We start from the raw sequence: 22,752 nt of genomic DNA, 5'->3' as shown, positions 1-22,752 counted from the left end.
TTCTTTAGTGGGAACAGCTGCTTCCTGATACCCCGGATCAGCATATTGTTCTTGTACTTCCCTTCTTCCTTCGTCCCATTAGGAAAGATGGTGCAGCCATAGCCATGGCGTTTATTATTCAACCACTCACCTTCATATTTCATGCCATTAGACCGCTCAGAGATACCAAAGCCACTGCGTTTGTCATTTTTCCACTCGCCCACATACGCCTCGGTGGTGGTAGCATCCACACTGTCTTCAAGAGGCAGGTAGTCATCGCCAGGGTCTCCATCCCCAAAGCTAATGGTAGAGTTGGCGTCACTTGAACTGATGCGGCTCATGGTAGTGTCACTGTGTGCTGAACTGCGCTTACTAGAAATTGATGAGCGTGAATCAGATTTGCGTAGTCGCTGAAGGCTACCAAAAAAGGAGCCACGGCGAAAAAGACCCTTTCTCTTCTCTGAACCTTCTCCATCTGATTGGAAGTTGAGCACAAAACCACCACGTGTGCCAGCAGGGCTATCGGATAGGCTGTCACGCAGTACTGTACCATTACTCTGCTCACTGCGGAGTGAAGACAGCGAAGTTCGTAGAGGTGAGCGGATGACAGAAGCCATGCCATAAGGAACACTTTGACGTACTCCATAGCCGTGACGCATGCCACCACTCCACTGACCCTGATACGTGCCTACAGCAGCAGCAGAGAGACACAGAGAGAGAAGACAGACTGTGAGTAAAGCATAAAAAACAAGCAGAGACAGAACAAAAAGCATATACAGAATAACTCAACATATTATAGGCAGAGATCAAAAGCTCACAGTGTAGAATACAAAGTGAGTGATAGAGGCTACCAAAGTAAATAAAAAAGATCAAGAATGCAAAGAAGAACGCAACTAGAGCTCCAACAATGAATCAATGAACCAACTAATTTAATTTAGAAAGTCGAATGAAAGTCATTTTAATCAACCTTTTGGCCATGCATCATTACTTGCATCATTACAGCAAGACAAATATCGTACCACACCACATTACATTATGACAGCGTAGGATACCAAGCTAAAAGAAAAAAAAAAAAAAAAAAAGAGTGACTGCAGAGGTAAAGTAAAACTATAATTTTATTTTATTGACAACTTAGGTGACATTCGCAGCCAAGAGAAATGCTAGCAATGTGTCAGGAGACTGTACAACATTCAACTGCCATAAATAGGCTGCCCATCTACAAAGTCGTTATCATATAATTATGTAAATATATCAGTGATTATAGCTATATCCAAAAGTGTTCAACAGATGTGCTTAAGCATGACATATCCAGGACACGTGTGAAGTGTAAAACACTGTGAGGCAGACTCCATGTTTAAGTAGATTATTTAACATTTTGCCTGGTAGAACCAAATGCCACCATACATGATATAAAAGATGGTGGCAGCTAGTGAGCTACTGTGATGTCATCCATTGGCTTCTGAAGTCCAGTTTGAAGCCTTGGTTTAAAAAAAAAAAAATACAATAACACGTGATGAGGAGGGCCAAATACAGTGGCTTGCAAAAGTATTCGGCCCCCTTGAACTTTCCCACATTTTGTCACATTACAGCTACAAACATGAATCAGTTTTATTGGAATTCCACGTGAAAGACCAATACAAAGTGGTGCACACGTGAGAAGTGGAACGAAAATCAGACATGATTCCAAACATTTTTTACAAATAAATAACTGCAAAGTGGGGTGTGTGTAATTATTCAGCCCCCTGAGTCAATACTTTGTAGAACCACCTTTTGCTGCAATTCCAGCTGCCAGTCTTTTAGGGTATGTCTCTACCAGCTTTGCACATCTACAGACTGAAATCCTTGCCCATTCTTCTTTGCAGAACAGCTCCAGCTCAGTCAGATTAGATGGACAGCGTTTGTGAACAGCAGTTTTCAGATCTTGACACAGATTCTCGATTCCACTTTTCAGTTATTTATTTGTAAAAAATGTTTGGAATCATGTCTGATTTTCGTTCCACTTCTCACGTGTACACCACTTTGTATTGGTCTTTCACGTGGAATTCCAATAAAATTGATTCATGTTTGTGGCTGTAATGTGACAAAATGTGGAAAAGTTCAAGGGGGCCGAATACTTTTGCAAGCCACTGTATGACTGAAATGCACTCTCACTGTCTAATTATACGTGACTGACAGTTTCTCAGTGAATAGGCATCATTCAGCTCTACTGTAACTTGGAAAGTAAACGAATATACAGGAAACAAAATAACACACTGACTAGACAGTTAATGAAGTTAAGCTAGCCGACGGACTGTAATGATGGTGGCTGGTGGCTAGCTACAGAGCCATGGTTTTGCTAATATAATCACAGTAGCACAGGGAAGATGTAAGAAGAGGGTTGGTTTGATCTCAATAAAAGGTCACGGCCTGGGGGATCAGCAGGGCGCTGATCAACTGTTTCTCTCTCTCTTCCTCTTTCTCTCCGGGGCGGAACTCATTGCGGGTTCTTGCCCTCGGTCCACGCCCCTCGGAGGAGGAAGCACCCGAGGTTCATTAACGCAACCAGTATTTAAGGCAGGTGATGACTGCTGTTCTGCGCTGGATCGTTGTGTTTGACTCACGTTAGTGTCGTCAAGTTGCCACGAAGTTTTCCCTTCGTGTTTCTGAGCATTGAACTAACGAACATTTGCCTGTGTACAGACTCCCTGGACTGTTTCCCTGTTTCCCGTGTGGTGGTAGTTGGAGAAAGAGAGCCTGATCATGTGTGTGGATTATTGGAAGAGGAGAGAGAGTCTGTTTCCCTGGATTTCCCTGGAGCCCCGTCCCCCCACTTTTGTACATAGCACTATTTCTGCACATTTGTATATACATTTGGTGAACTGTGTAAATAAATTGCTTGTGAAGCTTCCTATCTCTGAGTCCTGCAGGTGAGTCCTCACGACAAACCGTAACAGTAACGATCCAGCCAACCATGGACTCAGCGGACTCAACCCCCACCCTGCAGCCCGTCCTCACCCCGGAAGCAATTCTGCAACGCCACAAACAAATGCTGCAGCACACTAATCAGCAACTGGTCACGCTCACCCAAGCCCTCGCTCAACGCATACCCCTGGAAAGCCCCATCCACACCTCCTCTACCTGTCTCTCCACAGTTACCGGCTTCCGAACCTCTGGCGCCCGAACCATCTACCTATTCCGCACCGGCTCCCCCAGAACCCCCGGAGCGATCTTTACCTGCTACGGAGCCTTACTCGGGTGAGTTTCATAACTGTGCGGGATTTTTGACCCAGATCACATTACAATTCAGACAGTTACGGAAGACCCATGAGACTGATGGGGCCAAAATTGCCTTTACTGTTCAGCTGTTACAGGCAGGCATTGAACTGGGCACAAGCCATGCTAAGAACTGACCCTGAGATCACTTACCAGGACTTTCTCGTTAAATTTAAAAGTGGTTTTGAAAGAGGCACCGGGGCTGAGGTGGCTTCTCATCAATTGTTGAACTTAAAGCAGGGGAGACGGAGTATGGTGGAGTACTCAGTCGAGTTTTGGACTTTGGCTGAAGAGACCGGGTGGGGGCAGTCGGCATTGATAAGTACCCCATTGAATAATGTTTCTGATGAACTGAAGAATGAACTGGTAATGAGGGATTTACCTTTGACTCTCTCTGATGTGATTACACTGTGTGTGAAGGTAGACGAGCGTTTAAGAGCGTGCCGGGGAACCGGAAACTACATTACCCAGAGGCCTCTGGGATGCACGGAAATGGCGCTGGGCGGAGGCGTGACCAGTGGCGGAGGCAATCAGGTGTCAGACAGTATGAAAGAGGGTAAACAACCCATGCAATTGGGGCGCTCCAGACTGACGCCTGAGGAGCGACATCGACGGTGGAGGGCTGGTGAGTGTTTTTACTGCGGCCGCAAAGGCCATATCGCCAACGCTTGTCCGGCTCGGCCAACCCCTTCTAACCGCAAGCAGCTCCAAAGCTTTCTGGGTTTTGCTAACTTTTACCATCGTTTCATTCGTGACTACAGTAAGCTTGCTTTGCCACTAACTCGTCTCAACTCACCCAAGGTTCCTTTCTGCTGGGATGAGCCTTCTCTCATTTGAAGGAACGTTTCGCCTTAGCGCCCATACTTGTCCAACCAGATCTCAGTCTACAGTTTGTCGTGGAGGTGGACACTTCGGACACCGGAGTGGGGGCCGTGCTCTCCCAGCAACAAAGTGGTAAGCTTCACCCTTGTGCTTACTTCTCTCGCCGTCTCTCCCCCGCAGAAGGAAATTATGACGTGGGAGACCGAGAACTGCTAGCCATCAAGCTCGCCCTGGAGGAGTGGCGTCACTGGCTGGAGGACGCTGCCCAGTCATTCGTGGTGTGGACGGACCACAAGAATTTGGAGTATATTCGGTAAACAGCCAAATGCCAGCCAAGCCAGGTGGGCCCTGTTTTTCACCAGATTCCAGTTCACAATCACCTACAGACCTGGTTGTCGTAACGTCAAACCCGGCACTCTCTCACGCCAATTCACTGCCTCAGAAGACACAGCTCAGGACTCCCCCATTCTCCCTCCCACGTGTGTTATTGGGACCCTGACCTGGGAGATCGAATCTGCCATTAGTGAGGCTCGTCGAACAGAACCGGACCCCAGAACGGGCCCTCCAGGTTTACTCTTTGTCCCTTCCTCGGTTAGGTCACGAGTGCTACATTGGGCTCATACAGCCAGGTTCACCTGTCACCCTGGGGTCCACCGCACCATTACCTTCCTTCAGCGCTTCGCCTCTCTCACCAAAGATGTCTGTGAATACATTGCCATCTTCCAACCACTGCCTACGCCAAGCCGCCCCTGGTCGCACATTGCTATCCACTTCATCACCGGCCAGCCACCTTCATCAGGTAACTCAGTCATTCTCACAATCATCGATCGCTTTTCTAAAGCTGCTCATTTTGTCGCCCTCCCCAAGCTCCCCTCTGCTCTAGAGACCACCCGGCTCCTGACTAACCACGTTTTTCGCCTCCATGGAATCCCCACGGACATCATTTCAGACAGGGGCCCACAGTTTACATTGCGCGCCTGGAAGGAATTCTATAACGCCCTCAGAGCTCAGGTCAGTCTCTCCTCCGGTTTCCATCCGCAGACGAATGGCCAAACGGAGCGGGCCAATCAGGAGCTCGAGGCGGCGCTCCGATGCTTGACATCCCCCAACCAGACTACTTGGAGCGAACAACTCCCATGGATCGAGTACGCTCACAACAGCCTCATCTCCCCTGCCACCGGAGTGTCCCCCTTCGAGGCGTCCCTGGGCTACCAACCACCTCTGTTTCCTGCCGTCGAAGGTGAGCACTTTGTACCCTCTGTCCAGCAGCATCTCCAGAGGTGTCGGCGCGCTAGGAGAGCCATCCGAGCCGCCCATCTCTGCATGGCCGAGCGCTTGGCGGACCGTCACCGGACCCCGGCACCACCTTACACGCCTGGACAGAAGGTTTGGCTGTCTACCAGGTTCATTCTACTTAGGTCTGAATCCAAAAAACTGTCTCCCACCTTCATCGGCCTGTTTGAAATTGACGCCCTGATTAACCCTGTTTCTGTCCGTCTAAGACTGCCCCGGAATACGCGGATTCACAATGTTTTCCATGTGTCGCAAGTGAAACCTTGTCTCTCTAGCCTGATCGTGTGTGTGGATTATTGGAAGAGGAATGAGAGTCTGTTTCCCTGGATTTCCCTGGAGCCCTGTCCCCCCACTTTTGTACATAGCACTATTTCTGCACATTTGTATATACATTTGGTGAGCGTGTGAGTCCTCATGACAAACCGTAACAAAAGGTTAAAACCAGAAAAAGACACAAAGCATCACAACACGTTAAAAAGAGAACAGCCTCAGTTAGCACAGCAGAGGCTTGGACCTAAAAATTCAGATTCAGATTCAGAAGACTTTATTTATCCCCAAGGGGCAATTAAGAGACTGACCTTGCCGACCGTATATACAATACACAAACATCACATTGGGGAGACAGGTCAGCCTAGGTAGCTGGCCGGTCAGCCGCACGAGCAGCGACCCGGAACCGAACAACAATGGAAAATGCACAACATGGGGAAAGACGAGGAGAAAAAAAGGACTCCCCCCAGACTGAACTCAGACTTATCTGAGTTGATAATAGGGATGGGTACCGATATCCGGTGCCATTATGGCACCGGTTCTGACATAAACGGTAGTAACCAGACTGAAAAGCAGCGCACATTTCGGTGCTTTTTTTCCTGAGATGTCATAAACTTTGGATTCTAGCCAATCATTTTACCTTTCCAAGGATAGTAGGCGGGCCCAGGTACGTATGTTCTTTTAGAGCAGAGCTACAGATTAAAAATGCCCAAGGTGAAGCGGTCAAAAGTCTGGCTGTACTTCACAGCAAAAGATGCAAACTCAGCAGCCTGCAACAAGTGCTTTAAGATAATACTGTGATACTGTCAAAGGAGGTAACACCTCGAATCTGACGACGAACCTGGCGATGCATAGCGTTTTTTTAAAAGCCGAGAAATGCACCATATTTGATAGCTTGCTGCGAGACCTCACACCCTACACATCTACTGCGGGTGTGGTGCCTGTTATCGGACCCGGAGTGAGCAACATCCCAGCAGCCGTTCTTCTCTGGTTGAGTAGCTTAACGTTGTTTGTGTGTAATTTACGTTGAGTAGGCTCACCACGTTATTAAATTAATGCATGTAAGATGAACTAGCAAACACCGTCGTAGTTACATGCGGCTAATGTTAGATACTCCCTTCACCCTGGCCAAAAAGGCTAAAATGACCAAAGAAAAAGTGGAAAACAGTTAAACATGAGAGGTTTTTAGACAAAGTTTGTGTTTTTTCCATTGTTTAAGCACTGCTTCCAGCCAAGAGTGATACCATATATGCCCTATAGCTGCAGAAAAGGCTAACATTGTTATCTTTTTACAAAAAAAACCCAGCTAAACATGAGAGGTTTTTGGACAAAGTTTGTGTTTTCCATTGTTTAAGCACCGGTTTGAGCACCGTTTAAGCACCTGCACCGTTTCAAAAGTACCGGTTTGGCACCGGTATCGGATAAAACCTAAACGATACCCATCCCTAGTTGATAAGTCATCACTTAACAACAAGACTGCCTATTTATAACCACAACTATTCTCATCTTTAGTAATCAAGTAATCTATCGAGTATTCCATGACTTAATCAAGTAAAATACCGCGGATAAGAAATACTTTTGTCTTATTAATGAATAATAATGAATGTTCAAAAGAGAAAAAACACAGGCTTTTCAAAATGAACTGCTCACTAGTTTCCATTTTAGAAATTACAACATTTTAAAGTTTAACTGCACAAAACATCTGTTAACAAAACAAAACCCTGTGATTGTATTTATGTGCCGTGCTAAAATGTTATGTTTTCTTAAATGCAAAAAATATATAAATAATCTCAAGTAGAGTCAAAAGTCAAAGTGAAATTAACTAAGGCATAAAAAAAAAATGTACCTTTACTGTTTTTTCTTGGAAGTTTTTTTGCTGTGTAAAACAAACGGTGGTGGATGGAGCAGCTACAAAGTCTTCATGTCCAAGTTTGTTGATGGTTGCTATGATGAAAGACGCCCAACAGCTTTTTCCCAGTAAAGGTTTTAATGGTGATTACAGAAACGTGTTGTGTTTTTTTACTGAACTTGAGCTCACCATGTCAGTAATGGCTCCGCCTCATTGCCGTCCGCAGCTCCACATTAAACTGTGCCAGCGTCATCATCAGTGCAGCTGTTGTGTTAGCGATGTTTAAAACTGGGTGCTGGGCTTAATGTTGTTGCGTTTTTATTCAAACACACGGTTGTATTGTAGGTCTCTTTTTACTCTGAAATGAAAATATTTTTTCACCCACAAGACAATAAAAATATCCCAATTTCTGGGAAATAACAAAAATATTTGAAATGGATGGTTTTATGAATGCAACAGTCAATTAGAAATTTGTGTATCTCTATGTTAAGCTTTATTTCATGTTCAGAATCACTGGGGCAAATGCTGATAGAGATTTCTGGGGTGTGGGTGTGGGTGTGAGTATTAACAGTATATAAACTGGGAATGTTCCTGGAAACAAATTTCTTAGTTGACTGAATGAGGGGAAAAAATGAGACTAGCCGAGTAGTCTAAAACTAAGAAACACTCAGACAACTGTTTAGTGGACAATGTCAAAAACTGTAAGGCATTTGAAACCATTAATCACATTTTTCAGTCGCTTAACTGTGCAGCATCATGCATCATCAATATTACAGGTTATACTCCAGACAAAGAAGAAGAAAAACACTTAAACTGATTATGATGTGATAAACATGTAAATGAAAACATGTTGCTACAAAAGACGTTCACATATTACTAAAATATGACAAATCAACATCCAAAAAACTGAACAGCAAGTAAAAAGCGTGGCACATTGAGCCATGCTTTATGAATGATGCACGAAAATTCATTAAAACCACTTCAGTAAAAGTTAAAATCTGAAATAACAGATCAATAAATTGTTCAGGGTTTTCTTCCACTTATCTGATGTCAGGCTGCTGGGAAGCAGCCGAAGGAGGGAAGTTCAGCCACCTCCTTCAGCTTATCCGAGGAAATCCTGAGCCTTTCCCAGGTCAGTCGATTGATGCAATCTCTCCAGTGTGTTCTGGGTCCAACTGGCATGCCCGGCTGAAACACCGTACCCACGAGGCGACAGCCTTAGCTGGCTCGTTTGGGTGTGGAGGAGTACGGGCTCCACTCTGAACCTCTCCCGAATGACTGAACTCCTCACTGTGTCTCTGAGGGACAGCCCATCCACCCTTCGGAGAAAGCTAAATTGCTCTTTCATTCTAATAGTTCTAATGTCTAAATTAGCAGATTTATAATGTTTTTAAACAACAGTGCTCCATCTGAGTCCAGACGGCCGCATAACATTTAGGATGCAACAATTTATCAGTATTGGACATCAATTAAAATTCCCTAATCTACACTATATTCTGCAGAAGAATTTCCTTGTTGGCCTTCACACACATATGAACCTGAGCGACAACCCATTCTTAATCCAGATGATTTAATAGGATGTCGGCCCACCCTTTGCAGGTAGAACAGCTTTCATGTGGCCTAACACTTTATGGCTGAGTTGCTGTTGTTGCCAGTCGCTTCCACTTTGTTTGTTAAGTGCACCTTTTCTTTGAATGATGGTGGCAAAACAGAAAAAACTGAACCAAAAAGAAAAAACACACACCAGTCTGTATTCTGTGGGTGGCTGTAGCTCAGGTGGCAGAGCAGGTCAGCCAGAAGAAGATCAGAAGGTCAGTGGTTTGAGCCCAGGCTGCCTCCTGGCTGCATGCCAAATATCCTTGGGCAAGATACTAACCCCATGTTTGCCTACTGGTGGTGGTCAGAGGGCCCGGTGGCGCCAGTGTCCAGCAGCCTCGCCTCTGTCAGTGCGCCCCAGGGCAGCTGTGGCTACAATGTAGCTTGCCATCACCAGTGTGTGAATGTGTGTGTGAATGGGTGAATGACTGAATGTAGTGTGAAGTGCTTTGGGGACCTTAGGGACTAAGTAAAGCGCTATACAAATACAGGCCATTTACCATTCTTGAAAAAGTCTTCTCCAGGAAAAAAAAGATGAAGCACAAAGAAAATGTTCAAGTCAATTAAAAATCTAATAAAACAAAACTACACAGTTTGCAACAAATAACTAAACTGACTGTTTGTGTAGGTTCACAGTCACCCAGGTCGTGGTGGTCTGAGGAGCTTGGAAAGAAAATGGTGGTAAAAACTGACACGATTGTACAGTCGTGTCTTCAGCCTCACTGCGGTGGATGCAGCACAAAGAACCGGGTTACAGAAATCGAGCGGAGCACGATCCGCCGATGCACCACAAAGATTGTGGGCGACACATGTGAGGTCAAAATCATCACGACACACCCATGACACAGTGAGCATAATGCCCCCATTAGACTGCTCAAGAAGTAAACTTCTTGCAGCATCTCTTGGCGTCTTTCTACCAGAACTCCACTGAGGTGTCCGCACTTATGCCATTCTGTTATAGTAAGGGAGCAGCTCTGCAGCACACAAAAGGACACACAAACCAACAGCTACCTGACCTGGAAGACATCTTCATCTCCCGCTGTTAGAAAAAAAAAAATCTGTTGTTAACTTCAGGACAACATTGATTAGAACATGCACCGGACGATTCACCAACAGTCTTTACCTTAAAGTCACTACCATCCTGCACAGTGAACTGAAAGCACACCTCATATACTAAACATGCAGTAATTACAGGAATAAATCACAATATGTATTTTGGTGGTCTTGTGTTGTTTTCCATGTTTTATGTGCGTGAATGAAAGAAATATATTTATATTATAACATATTTTTATATTCATTGTTAAGTGCAACCTAATTCCATTTTAGATTTCTTTACAATCCTAATAAAGAAAAAAGTTAACCACTGTGCTGCCCTGCATTTACAGAGTATAGTGTGCTATTGTGCTGCATGTATTAACTGCCTATGAGTTCCAATACGTGCTGATTTTCAATCCTTTGCTCAGTTTCCAAATCCTACACCCTGTGCAATCTTTGGAGCTTGCCTTGAAGTCAAAAACACAACTGGAGACAAATAACTGTATGTGTCTCTTAACATGTTTGAGTCTAAGAAAAGATTTTGACAGCTGGGAGTTTTTGCGATTCTCAAACTACGACCAGAGTCTGACATTAAGTGAAAAAACAGTTAGCTTTGTAGCCTGATTAGGAGAGCTGTGGCACTGGTACTTTCAGCTGTAGAATGTCAGGATGTTCTATTTTAAAAGACTGAAGTAACTTGAGACACTGAGAAGTCTGTTGGATGGCCAAACATAACTCCAAGCAGCTACTTTGCAATGAGGCATAAGCCTTCAGAGTCAGACTGAAAACACCAGACTAGACTGGTTTCTGTAAGATCTATGAATAACTGTATTCATAACTGTAAAACTGTTATGATTTCTGTCATTTAGGTCTATTCAGCCAGTCTTTGACTATATTCCTTTCATAATACCACCTACATCCTCTTTACAGAAAAACCTATTATAATCTAGAACCAGGAGGGCTTCTTGAAATATCAAAGTGCCGTTTAAGAATTACAAATTAAGCTGACAAATTAGACTGATTTGATTTCAGTTGCATATGTAAGCTATTTATCACCAATACCTATTCAAGCAATAAAATTAAGCAACAACATTAATGGATTTCCAAATCTCGTTTTGTGGCATGATGGTGTCAGAAGTGGATACAAAAATCAAGCTTTTTAATTTGATCAGTTTTAACATTAGCATTAGCATTAAACAGCAACACCAAGATTGCACCAAGCACTTAATCAATTTGATCTTTCTGTGCAGCTGTGATGAGTACACACACATATACATTATATATACACAATATATGTACATATGTAGATATACACTGATGACATCAAATATATCAAGCAACATATATGGAATTATGTAGCAAAAAAAGAAAAGATAAATAACTCTAAATATGTTTTATATTTTAGACTCCTGAAAGTAGCCACCCTGCTGCAAACCCTCGGCCTTCTCTCAGTGAGCTTCATGATGTCGTCACCTGAGATGGTTTCACCTCACAGGTGTGCCTGTCAGGGTTCATTGGTGGGGTTGGGACCATCATCTGTGTTGTGCAGAAGTCAGGTTGGTGCACAGCTGACAGCCCTATTTGACAACTGTTAGAGTTTATATTATGGCAAGAACCAATCAGCTAAGTAAAGAGAAACAACAGCCCATCATTACTGTAAGAACTGCTAAAACTTTGAATGTGTCCCCAAGTGCAGTCGCAAGAACCATTAAGCACTACGATGAAACTGTCTGACATGAGGACGCCCCAGGAAAGGAAGACCAGGAGTCCCCTCTGCTGCTGAGGACACATTCATCCGAGTCACCAGCCTCAGAAATCACAAGTTAACAGCAGCTCAGATTAGAGCCCAGATAGATGTCACACAGAGTAGAGACACATCTGAGTAGAGTAGAGACTGCACAAATCAGGCCTTTATGGTCAAATAGCTGCTAAGAAACGACAACTAAGGAAAAGCAACAAGAAGAGATTTGTTTGGGCCAAGAAACACAAGGAGTGGACATTAGACCATCTGTGCTTTGAGTCCAAATCTGAGACCTTTGGTTCCACTTGGATGGTCTCTACATGCACGGTTCCCACCATGAAGCATGGAGGAGGTGTGATGGTGTGGGGGGGCTTTACTGGTGACACTTGGAGATTTATTCAAAACTGAAGGCACACTGACCCAGCATGGCTATCACAGCATCCTGTAGCAACATGCTATCTCATCATTTATTGTTCAACAGGACAATGACCCCAAACACACCTCCAGGCTGTGTGAGGGCTGTTTGACCAAGAAGGAGAGTGATGGAGGCCTCCACAGACACCTGACCTAAACCCAGTGGAGATGGTTTGGGATGAGATGGAGCGCAGAGTGAAGGCAAAGGACCAACAAGTGCTCAGCATCTCTGGGAACGCCTTCAAGACTGTTGGAAACCATTTCAGGTGACGACCTCATGAAGCTCATGGAGAGAACGCCAAGAGTGAGCAAAGCAGGAATCAAAGCAAAGGGCGGCTGTTAGGAAGGATCTAAAATATAAAACGTGTTTTGAGTTGTTTCACACTTTTGTTTACTACATAATTTCATGTGTTCATTCATAGTTTTGATGCCTTCAGTGAGAATCTACAATGTAAATAGTCATGAAACAGAAGCCAAGCCGAGTATTTAGGCTGGTAGACAAAATAATGCAAGGGTGACTAGAAACTAAAAACCTAAATTGGGAGACTCAGCAGTAGAAACCTGGAACACTAGGAACCAGAAGACACAGGGGTAGGTGACAGGGTTGGAACATAAATAAAACCAGGAAGCATAGGGGCCAAAGAACAAATGACAGTCTTGTTAGTCCATCTGGCCACAGCGTGACAGTAGAGCAGTTCAGGAGGCCAGCTGTGGGCCAGCATCAGAGACCCATGGGGGGTTTGGCAGGTTTTTGTATACTACATAAATCTATATGTGTTTAAATGGTAAATGGTAAATGGCCTGTATTTGTATAGCGCTTTACTAGTCCCTAAGGACCCCAAAGCGCTTTACACATCCAGTCATTCACAGTTTTGAAGCCTTCAGTGAGAATCTACAATGTAAATAGACATGAAAGTAAAAAAAAAAAAAACATTAAATGAGAAGGTGTGGTATAGAGGGATAATTTTCTTCAGATAAGCAGAAGAAAATGGCTGGATGATTTATTGCTTTGTTATTTTTGACTTTTAGCAAAGCAGTTGTCATGGATTTTCAAACATCGTCCATCATTCATAATGCATGGCACACTTTTCCGTCACAATTTATGACCCTATATTTTAGTAATACGTCAACATCTTTTGTAGTAACATGTTTTCATATTTAACATCCGTTTGTTTTAAGTGTTTTTCCTCTTCATTGTCTGGAGTATAACATGTAACCTAAGAAGCTTGGAAAGAAAAGCGTCTGGACTTCTTTAAGTTGCTTGAAGACGTTTCACCTCTCATCTGAGAAGCTTCTTCAGATCTAGGGTCAAATGGTGGAGAGTCCCAGATTTAAGCCCTGTGGGAGTGTCCCCCCAAAGAGGGACAATGGACCCCCTAACGTCTTCAAGCAACTTCAAGAAGTCCAGATGCTTTTCTCTCCAAGCTCCTTAGACTACGATGACCTGGATGACTGAGAACCTTCACAGAAATATAACATGTAACGTTGATAAGGCACGGTGCAGGTGCCACATAGTTAACCGGCATGATTCATTATTGAAGAACGTGATCAATGATTTAAAACGGCTTTGTTATTAGTTTTTGACATATTCCATTAAACAGCTTTCAAATTTAACTCACTGAGTGAGTTAAATTTGATTAGTGGCTAGGAACATCACTAGTAAGCACAAGCATTTTAGTTGATGGTGACAAAAACATTATGTTTATGACCCGATGTCCCCTTGCAATCCTTTAATCACCCTTTGATTTGGGTTAGAATGAAACAACTGCCACCATTTAAAATCCCCATTTTCAGAGCAGTCACAAAACATCCATGATGGGCTCAGGGACACATGGGCCATTTCTGTTTTACATGCATCTGAGTAGTTCTATCACAGAGGACACATTATGGCCACATAAACAATTAAATATATTGCATTTTAGATGTTTTTTATGTTTGACGTGAGGGCTGGTTGGTGTATCTTTGATCAGGCCAGGTGGAGATTTCCAGAGTGTGCTGTCACATCACACACACACACACACACACACACACACACACACACACACACACACACACACACACACTGTGCACTGTTTTATCTTACCTCCATCACCATACGTCTCCACGCCATACCCGTCCTGCAGGCCGTTACTCCAGGTACCCTCGTACCTGGCCGGCGTGTTTACGCTTTGCCTGACTCCGTAACGGCCCTTTAACCCATGAGTCCACTCTCCTCGGTAAATCCACCTCCCTTTGGTTTCAATCCCGAGCCCGTGTCTCTTTCCCTGCGCCCAGTAACCCTGATACGTGTTCCCACTGGGCCAGGTGTAGACGCCAACTACCTCGAAACCGTTCGACCAGGAGCCAGAGTACTCGCCCTGGCCCTTGGGTCCGGTGCACACACCGTGGCCGTGGGCTTTGCCATCCTCCCACCCTCCGCAGTAGGTCCCCCCATCATCAAAGTCGAATCGACCGCCCGTCATTCAGAACTTGAGGGTAAGTGTTACTCTGTAGCTTGTAACGTTCCGATTTTGCGAATTGCTGTTAAAAGTGATGTCACACTGACAGTGTAGTCCAGGTCAGAATAGCAGTTCTAGGCGGAGATATGAAGGAGCAGCGTGTACCGGCAGCGGGACTCATTGGCAGCAGTGTGCCGGTATTTGAAAGAGGGACGTGGAAGGATGGGAAGCAATCGCCACTGCTGCCACAGCCGCTTCCATACCGTGTACTGGAAACTCTCCCACTCGTCTCTCACAAGTCATTTAGTTCTAAGCTGTCAGTGATCAAATAGTACTTTGCTTCCTGTTTGACTTTTCAAAATAATACCACAACCTGTTGCGTGGGTCGAATCTGATTACATGAGGTAAAATTAATTGGGACGCTTCAATATTCATAAACTTTCAGGAATGCCTTCATAGTTTTCAAGTTGTATATCGTTACATTATTAATGTCTAGTTATATATAATTTTAGTAACATAATTTTAAGATATAAACAATGTGTAACAAAAGGCAGCATATTTCCTAAATATCTTATTTTGTTTCTTCCCAAGTCAAAAACAGTATTCGTTTTCATTCCTCAGTTTCATTTTTGTATCACTTAGTTCAGATAGTTTGTGATCTAGTAAAGGGCTAACACGGAAGGATGAAATCCTGGTAAGTAACAAAGGCTGCAATACGGCAAGTAAAATTACAAATGAACACTGATCATACAGAACCTTAAGCATACAGTTAATATAGATCATAAGCTTGAGCTGATGTAGTGCTCTGCATTCTTCTGCTCAGAGGGAGCTGAGAAGCTACTCAAATGGATGGATGCATGTGTTTGTGGACCTGGAGTTTCTCATGTGACTGAATAGAGTACTGTGACAAACTAATTACATTCCATGACTCAGTAACTTGTAGAACCAGCAATAACCTGAAGTAATTGTTTGCTGTCTGACTTCATCTTTCACACTGTTGTTGAGGAATTTTAAGTATTTTTCAGTACATTGTAGTCTGGGGGGCATTCGTTTATGCACAGCTTTTCAAGGTCCTGCAACAACACTTCAGTTAGGTTGAGGTATGGACTTTGACTGGGCCATTGTGACACCATGATTATTTTTCAGCTATTCTGGTTGAGATAAGCTGGTTTTCTTGGGATCATTGTCCCGTTGCTTGACGTTGGGCCAATCTTTAGCTGTCAGACAGGCCTCACATTCATGGATACTTTTGTCCAAATAGAATTCATAGTCAACTAAATAAGAAGTTGCCTAAGCCCTGTGACAGTAAATCAAACCAAATGATCACCCCTCCACCACCATGCTTGAGAGATGCTATGATGCGTTCAAGTTAATGTGCTCCAAGTGTGGTGCTGTGCATTATGACCAAACTATGACCAAATCACTTTGGATTCATCCATCCAAATGACATTGTCCCAGAAGTGGTTGCTGTTTCTCCACATGCAACTTTAGAGAAATGTAAGCTGTGCTGTCATGTTCTTTTTCAAAAGATGAGGCTTTCTTCTTACAACACTTCCAAGCAAGCCATAGTTATTCAGTGTTTTTCTGATTGCACTGTCATAACCCTGCACATTTATCATGGTAACTAAAGCCCGTAGAGTCTGAGATTTAGCTGCCCCACCCCCCCCCTTTCTTTTTTATGTATTTTTTCTAAGCATTGCTTGATCTGAACTTGGGGTAAATTTTCTAGGATGTCCACTCCTGGGGAAAATCTGGCATAGTACAGTCACACACATGAATGTGACTGTGATGTCTTGATTGTTCAAGGCCAATTAACTCTTTGCTATCTCATTTAAAACGAAACTGTTGCAAAAATAGAGTGTTGTCCCAGGTTATTTCAGAATAAAAGTCGGTAAACAATTTGCATTTATAAACTCAAACAGGTGCGATAAAGCAGCAACACTATGCCTCATTTTACCTGTTGTGTATCCAAATTCATCTAAATGAACTCCCATATTCATGCTCTGTCAAACAGCGCCATCTTCTGGAAAACATAGTTGTTACAGTTCATCTACCACGAACAGAAAACACACACACAGAAGCAAGTTAGCTCTTTCACACTTTCTCTCTCTCTTTCATTTAAACATACAAAAATTAAGCATACGTGATTCAACTCAATTTTATTTTATTTATACACACAGACAACAACAGTTGCCTCAAGGCGCTTTATATTGTAAGGTAGACCCTACAATAATATGTAACGGGTGTATTAAAAAATAATTTATATTTCACCAAAGATCCATCCTGCAGTGTTATTTTGCTTTGTCAGTATTGGTTATGTATATATGTTTATTTATATATGTTTATTTTCTGTATTTATATTTTGGGAGCTTTTATTTTGTTTGTGTGACCTTTGACTTCCCACGAAGTCACTTCCTGTAGCTGCGCGCTATTTTCCTCAGTCGCCTAGAGGTCCCGCTGAGGAGAGGTGAGCGTACGCTAGTGTTCTCAATTACAGAGTGAATAAACACAGTTAAAGTAACTAAAAGTAATTCAAACACTGCTCGTTCCCTCTGTGCATTTTGTCTCACAGTTCTGTTCGATGTTTTAGTGTGAATTATTGTTTCTCTGTCGAGTACAGCACTTTATTGTAACATGCTAGTTAGCCATTCTCAGATGAGAGCACAGGAGCATGCAGGTGGCTTCTCATGTGGTCCGCTATCCTTCTCTCTCCCTTAAAGGTGTACATGCAGAAGTCCAGTAAAGTGAAGTCGCTGTACTGTTTTATTTTAAACAGTCTTGGGAGAATAAATCCGCCCAGCTGGCAAAGTGAGAGCTGACTCCTCTGGTCATTCGCACAACACAACGCAGAGAACTAATGGCAATCAGAGTTTAAGGCCAGTCCGGCTACAAATACATGCAGAGAGAAACCCAACAGTCATATGACCCCCTATGAGCAAGCACTTTGGCGACACAGGGAAGGAAAAACTCCCTTTTAACAGAAAGAAAGCTCCGGCAGAACCAGGCTCAGGGAGGGGCGGGGCCATCTGCTGTGATTGGTTGGGGTGAAAGAAGGAAGGCAGGATAAAGACATGCTGTGGAAAAGAGACAGAGACACAACACGTCTTGGGAATCCCCCAGCAGCCTACACCAGCAGTCCCAAACCTTTTTTGTGCCATGGACCGGTTTTTGTCCAACAATATTTTCACAGACCACCCTTTAAGACGTCGCGGATAAATACAACCAAATAAAACTAGTACCGGTACCCAAAAAAAGAGTATTTATTCATAACACACGGGAAAAGACCCAGGGAAACCGAGTTAACGATAAAAAAGACAGAAACAATAATGATAAAGAAAATGATTGAAAACCCTGAAAACCATAAATTTCACCCCCGAGCCTCAACTACTGCGGCCTCCTACCAAACGACTCACAGACCGGTACCAGTCCGTGGCCTGGGGATTGGGGACTGCTGCGCTACACCTATTGCAGCATAACTAAGGGAGGATTCAGGGTCACCTGGTCCAGCCCTAACTATATGCTTTAGCAAAAAGGAAAGTTTGAAGCCTAATCTTAAAAGTAGAGATAGTGTCTGTCTCCTGAATCCAAACTGGAAGCTGGTTCCACAGAAGAGGGGCCTGAAAACTGAAGGCTCTGCCTCCCATTCTACTTTTAAATACTCTAGGAACAACAAGTAAGCCTGCAGTGTGAGAGCGAAGTGCTCTAATAGGGTGATATGGTACTACAAGGTCATTAAGATAAGATGGGGCCTGATTATTTAAGACCTTGTATGTGAGGAGCAGGATTTTGAATTCTGGATTTAACAGGGAGCCAATGAAGGGAAGCCAATACAGGAGAAATCTGCTCTCTCTTTCTAGTCCCTGTCAGGACTCTTGCTGCAGCATTTTGGATTAGCTGAAGACTTTTCAGGGAGTTTTTAGGACTTCCTGATAATAATGAATTACAGTAGTCCAGCCTGGAAGTAATAAATGCATGAACTAGTTTTTCAGCGTCACTCTGAGACAGGATATTTCTAATTTTAGAGATGTTGCACAAATGGAAGAAAGCAGTCTTACATATTTGTTTAATATGTGCATTGAAGGACATGTCCTGGTCAAAAATGACTCCAAGGTTCCTCACAGCATTACTGGAGGCCAAGGTAATGCCATCCAGAGGAAGAATCTGGTTAGATACCATATTTCTAAGATTTTCAGGGCCGAGTACAATAACCTCAGTTTGATCTGAATTAAGAAGCAGAAAGTTAGCGGCCATCCAGGTCTTTATGCCTTTAAGACATTCCTGCAGTTTAACTCATTCCAGACTATCTGGAGTCGTACGTAGTGAGGAGGTAAAATTATTAACAAGAAGATCGACCTCTGTTGGAGTAGCGTTCAGGTAGCTGCTCTGCTCTGTGTTGGTACAGGGCATTGAAGATGATAACAGTGGGTGGATTATATCCTTAAACGTAGTTACAGCGCTTTCAGAAAGACATCTACTGTGATAAAGTCTACTCTCCACTGCTTTTCAGGGTCGCTGGAGCCTATCCCAGCTGTCATAGGGCGAGAGGCAGGGTACACCCTGGACAGGTCGCCAGTATGTCGCAGGGCTAACACACAGAGACAGACGACTATTCGCACTCACATTCACTCCCGCATACAATTATGATTTTTCAATTTAATTTTTTTGGGAGGAAGCTGGAGTACCCAGGTAGAACATGCAAACTCAACACAGAAAGACGCCAGCCTGATGGTGGAATTAAACTCAGGACCTTCTTGCTGTGAGGCAACAGTGCTAACCACCGTGCCACCGTGCTACCCGTGCCCTGCCCAGTGTAATCAATTATTGTAAATGTAAATGTTATCAGGAAATGATCAGACAGCAGAGGGTTTTCAGGAAACACTGTTAAATGTTCAGTTTCTATGCCATATGTTAAAACAAGATCTAGAGTGTGATTAAAGTGGTGGGTGGGTTCTTTTACATTTTGAGAGAAGCCAATTGAGTCTAATAACAGATTAAATGCTGTGTTGAGGCTGTCATTTTTAGCATCTACATGGATGTTAAAATCACCCACAATAATTATTTTATCTGAGCTGAGCACTAAATCAGACAGAAACTCTGTTTGAGGCTATATAAGAGGCTGACAATGAACACTTGTTAATTTTAGGGGCTTGTTAATCGTCTGTCCTGTTTTGTTTCACCAACTAAGTTTTCCTGAACCAAAAATGCAACACTAAGCGATTGCAAACCTGTTCATGCTCTTAGTCACTGGACTCAAATTAACCCAGACAGCGGTTTCTCCAAGGTCTGTGCTATACTTATTTATAATCATCTTCTGTGGGACTGCAGAATCCAAACGAAATAACTTTCCACTGTACCTACTGTTTATTTTTTTTTAAATTTGACATTTTTATGTACATGTAACATTTTGTATTGTTTATATTGTTGATTTTGTTACTTGACATTCTGTTTATGTTACCCTTTCTGTGCAGACTGCCTGTCTATGAAAAGCACTTAATAAATAGACTTTCCTTACTGTCTGTGCCGTTAAAACAGACCAAGCCCTGTAACTGCTAAACATGAACAGCTCAATAACAAAGAACTAGTGAAAAAAAACTAACAAAAAACAAAAGAAATTAAGTGGGAGGATCTCTATTTTATTAATGATCAATTTTCACTGGAAATTCTGGAAAGACACAAACTCCTGCTCCCTATAACAAACTCCTATTTTTTTCCCTTTTTCCTGTTATGTTTTCTGTTTACTGTTATCTATCGTACTGTTTTGCTGCTCCTCTCTCCTCCTCCAGTGCACATTAATGGTAAACTTAATCACTCAATACGTGTCTGGGCATGCACAAACATGCATATCAGACTTTCATCAAATGTTCCTGTCTGTTACATTTTTGAGCCAGAATATCTACAGGGCTGGAAAGTTGGCAAAAAAAAAACCATTCAAGTGAATGTAATTCTGTAACAAGAAACACACCTGAATGACTCCAAGAGCACATGTGAATACAGAGACTCTGTATTCAGACCAAGTCTACTGCGCTACTTTCAAGCACTTTGCAACCTGTCCTCTAATGTGTGCCTTACTGTATTGTGCCTTCCTCTTCCCATCAATGGGCTTACTGAGTGTATCAGCGACTACATAGCCTTCTGCACCGACTCCATTGTCCCAACTCAGACTGTCCATTGTTACTCAAAAAACAAGCTGTGGGCGAGTAAGGACATCAAAGCTGCTCTGAATGACAAGAAGAGGGCCTTCAGAGTGGGCAATAAAGAGGAGGTGAGAATGATTTAGGTGTTATTGAAGGACAAGATCAGAGAGGCTAAGGACAATTACAGGAGAATAACCTCTCTCTTCCCCTGGAGTGGAAACTCCAGGGGAAGAGAGAGTGGTGTGGAGTGGCATGAAGACAATCAGTGGATTCAGGCTGTCCATCAGCAGAGGAGCTGGGGGTGCTGAGGACAGAGTTAATAAGTTGAATGTGTTTTTCAACAGGTTCGACACTGCAGTGAATGCTCAACCCCCATGCAGATTGACCTGTAGTCAGCCTGCAGTCCACAGCCACACCACTCTCTCTCCACATTGCACCATTGAATCCTGTAAAAGTCCTGCCACCCCTCCCCCACCTGTCACTTTCACTCATGACCAGGTTCAAAGACAAATGAGGAGACTCCACTCAGGTAAGTCTGCTGGACCAGACGGAGTGAGTCCCCGCGTCCTCAAGGCCTGCGCCCCCCGGCTGTGTGGAGTCTTTCATAAACTGTTCATGCTGAGTCTGAATCTGCAGAGGGTCCCAGTGCTGTGGAAGACATCATGCCTTGTCCCTGTACCAAAGACCCCATGTCCCAGTGGCCCCCAGGATTACAGGCCTGTGGCACTGACATCCCACATCATGAAGACCCTGGAAAGACTCATCCTGGACCAGCTCTGACCCATAGTCAGACCACATCAGGATCCCCTTCAATTTGCTTACCAACCACATCTTGGAGCTGAGGATGCCATCATCTATTTGCTCAATCGTGCCTACACCCATCTGGACCAGCCGGCGAGCACTATGAGGGTCATGTTTTTGACTTTTCCAGTGCATTCAGCACCATCAGGCCGACCCTCCTGGGTGATAAGCTAACAGCGATGCAGGTGGATGCTTCTCTGGTGTCCTGGATTGTTGATTACCTGACAGGAAGACCACAATATGTGCGTCTTCAACATTGTGCGTCTGAAAAGTTGATCAGCAACCAGTGATGCGAATAACGGCGTTACAAGTAAGTAGTACGGTTAAGTTGTACAGAAGTAGCTGTAAGTAATCTGGGCGCTACAGCTTTAAGCAGCTGCACGCGCTACCGTGGACGGCAAACACTTTCTGGTAGACGATCACTTTTTGGCATAACATCTGGAGCTAAGGGGCAAAACAATCGCATGAGTGCTGCTGTTTGACTGAGGTGTGGTCGTGGTAAGCCAATCACACGAACACTTCCAAGATGACAAAGCAACAAGGTGATATATACCAGTTTTTAAACTAGGCCACGTAAACCAGAGTCATAATAAACAATATATACCCGTGTTTTTCCTCAATAGTTTCGTCACGTTTACTGTCTAAGGACAGCGCAGCAAGCACTCTCTGCTTATGAGCAAAAAACAGCCTGTTCGTGTTGGTGGAAAAATGCACCATGTCGACCAATCAAAAAATGATATGGCAACATGACATTTGGTTGTTTAGGAAGAGGGGGAAGCTTTAGGAGTGACGGCGAGAGAGAGAGCAGAAAAAGAGAGAGAGCGAGTTTTGAGATGTGAGAGATTTGTGACGTTTAGCGTGTTTGGAGTGTGTAGTTAATGTGTTGTCTTGTGTAGTTAGTGTGTAGTGTTGTGGATAGTTTTGTGTTGTGTGTTAGAACAATGAGGCGACTGCTGTCTTCAGGTAGAAACAGGAGTGATACACCTGCTGCTGTCAGACCTGCAGGTATCAGGCTGTGATGTTCTCCTTTATAGTGGTACGTCCTGAGATTTGATTATCACCCAGGTGTCATCCACATATCTGAACCAATGGCTTGGTGGTGTTCCAGGGTAGGATAGCAAAGCCCTCTTT

General features: G+C 43.6%; 1 protein-coding gene across 1 annotated transcript in view; it reads right to left on the bottom strand.

Moving 5' to 3' along the window:
- Window positions 1-14,710, bottom strand: part of LOC134617169 (junctophilin-1-like) — a 38,001-nt gene extending 23,291 nt beyond the window's left edge. Inside the window, exons 1-2 of the mRNA XM_063462365.1 lie at window positions 14,332-14,710; window positions 1-667 (exon numbers count right to left, since the gene is read on the bottom strand). The exon at window positions 1-667 is cut by the window's left edge and continues 93 nt beyond it. Coding sequence (XP_063318435.1) covers window positions 1-667; window positions 14,332-14,710 — 1,046 coding nt within the window. The remainder of the gene's footprint in view (window positions 668-14,331) is intronic.
- Window positions 14,711-22,752: the final 8,042 nt, after the last annotated feature.

The sequence above is a fragment of the Pelmatolapia mariae genome, linkage group LG18 (genome assembly GCF_036321145.2).
Source record: "Pelmatolapia mariae isolate MD_Pm_ZW linkage group LG18, Pm_UMD_F_2, whole genome shotgun sequence".
In the NCBI taxonomy this organism is placed as follows: Eukaryota; Metazoa; Chordata; class Actinopteri; order Cichliformes; family Cichlidae; genus Pelmatolapia; species Pelmatolapia mariae.
The sequence above is the reverse complement of the archived record's forward strand: the minus strand, read 5'-3'. Positions and strand labels throughout refer to the sequence as shown.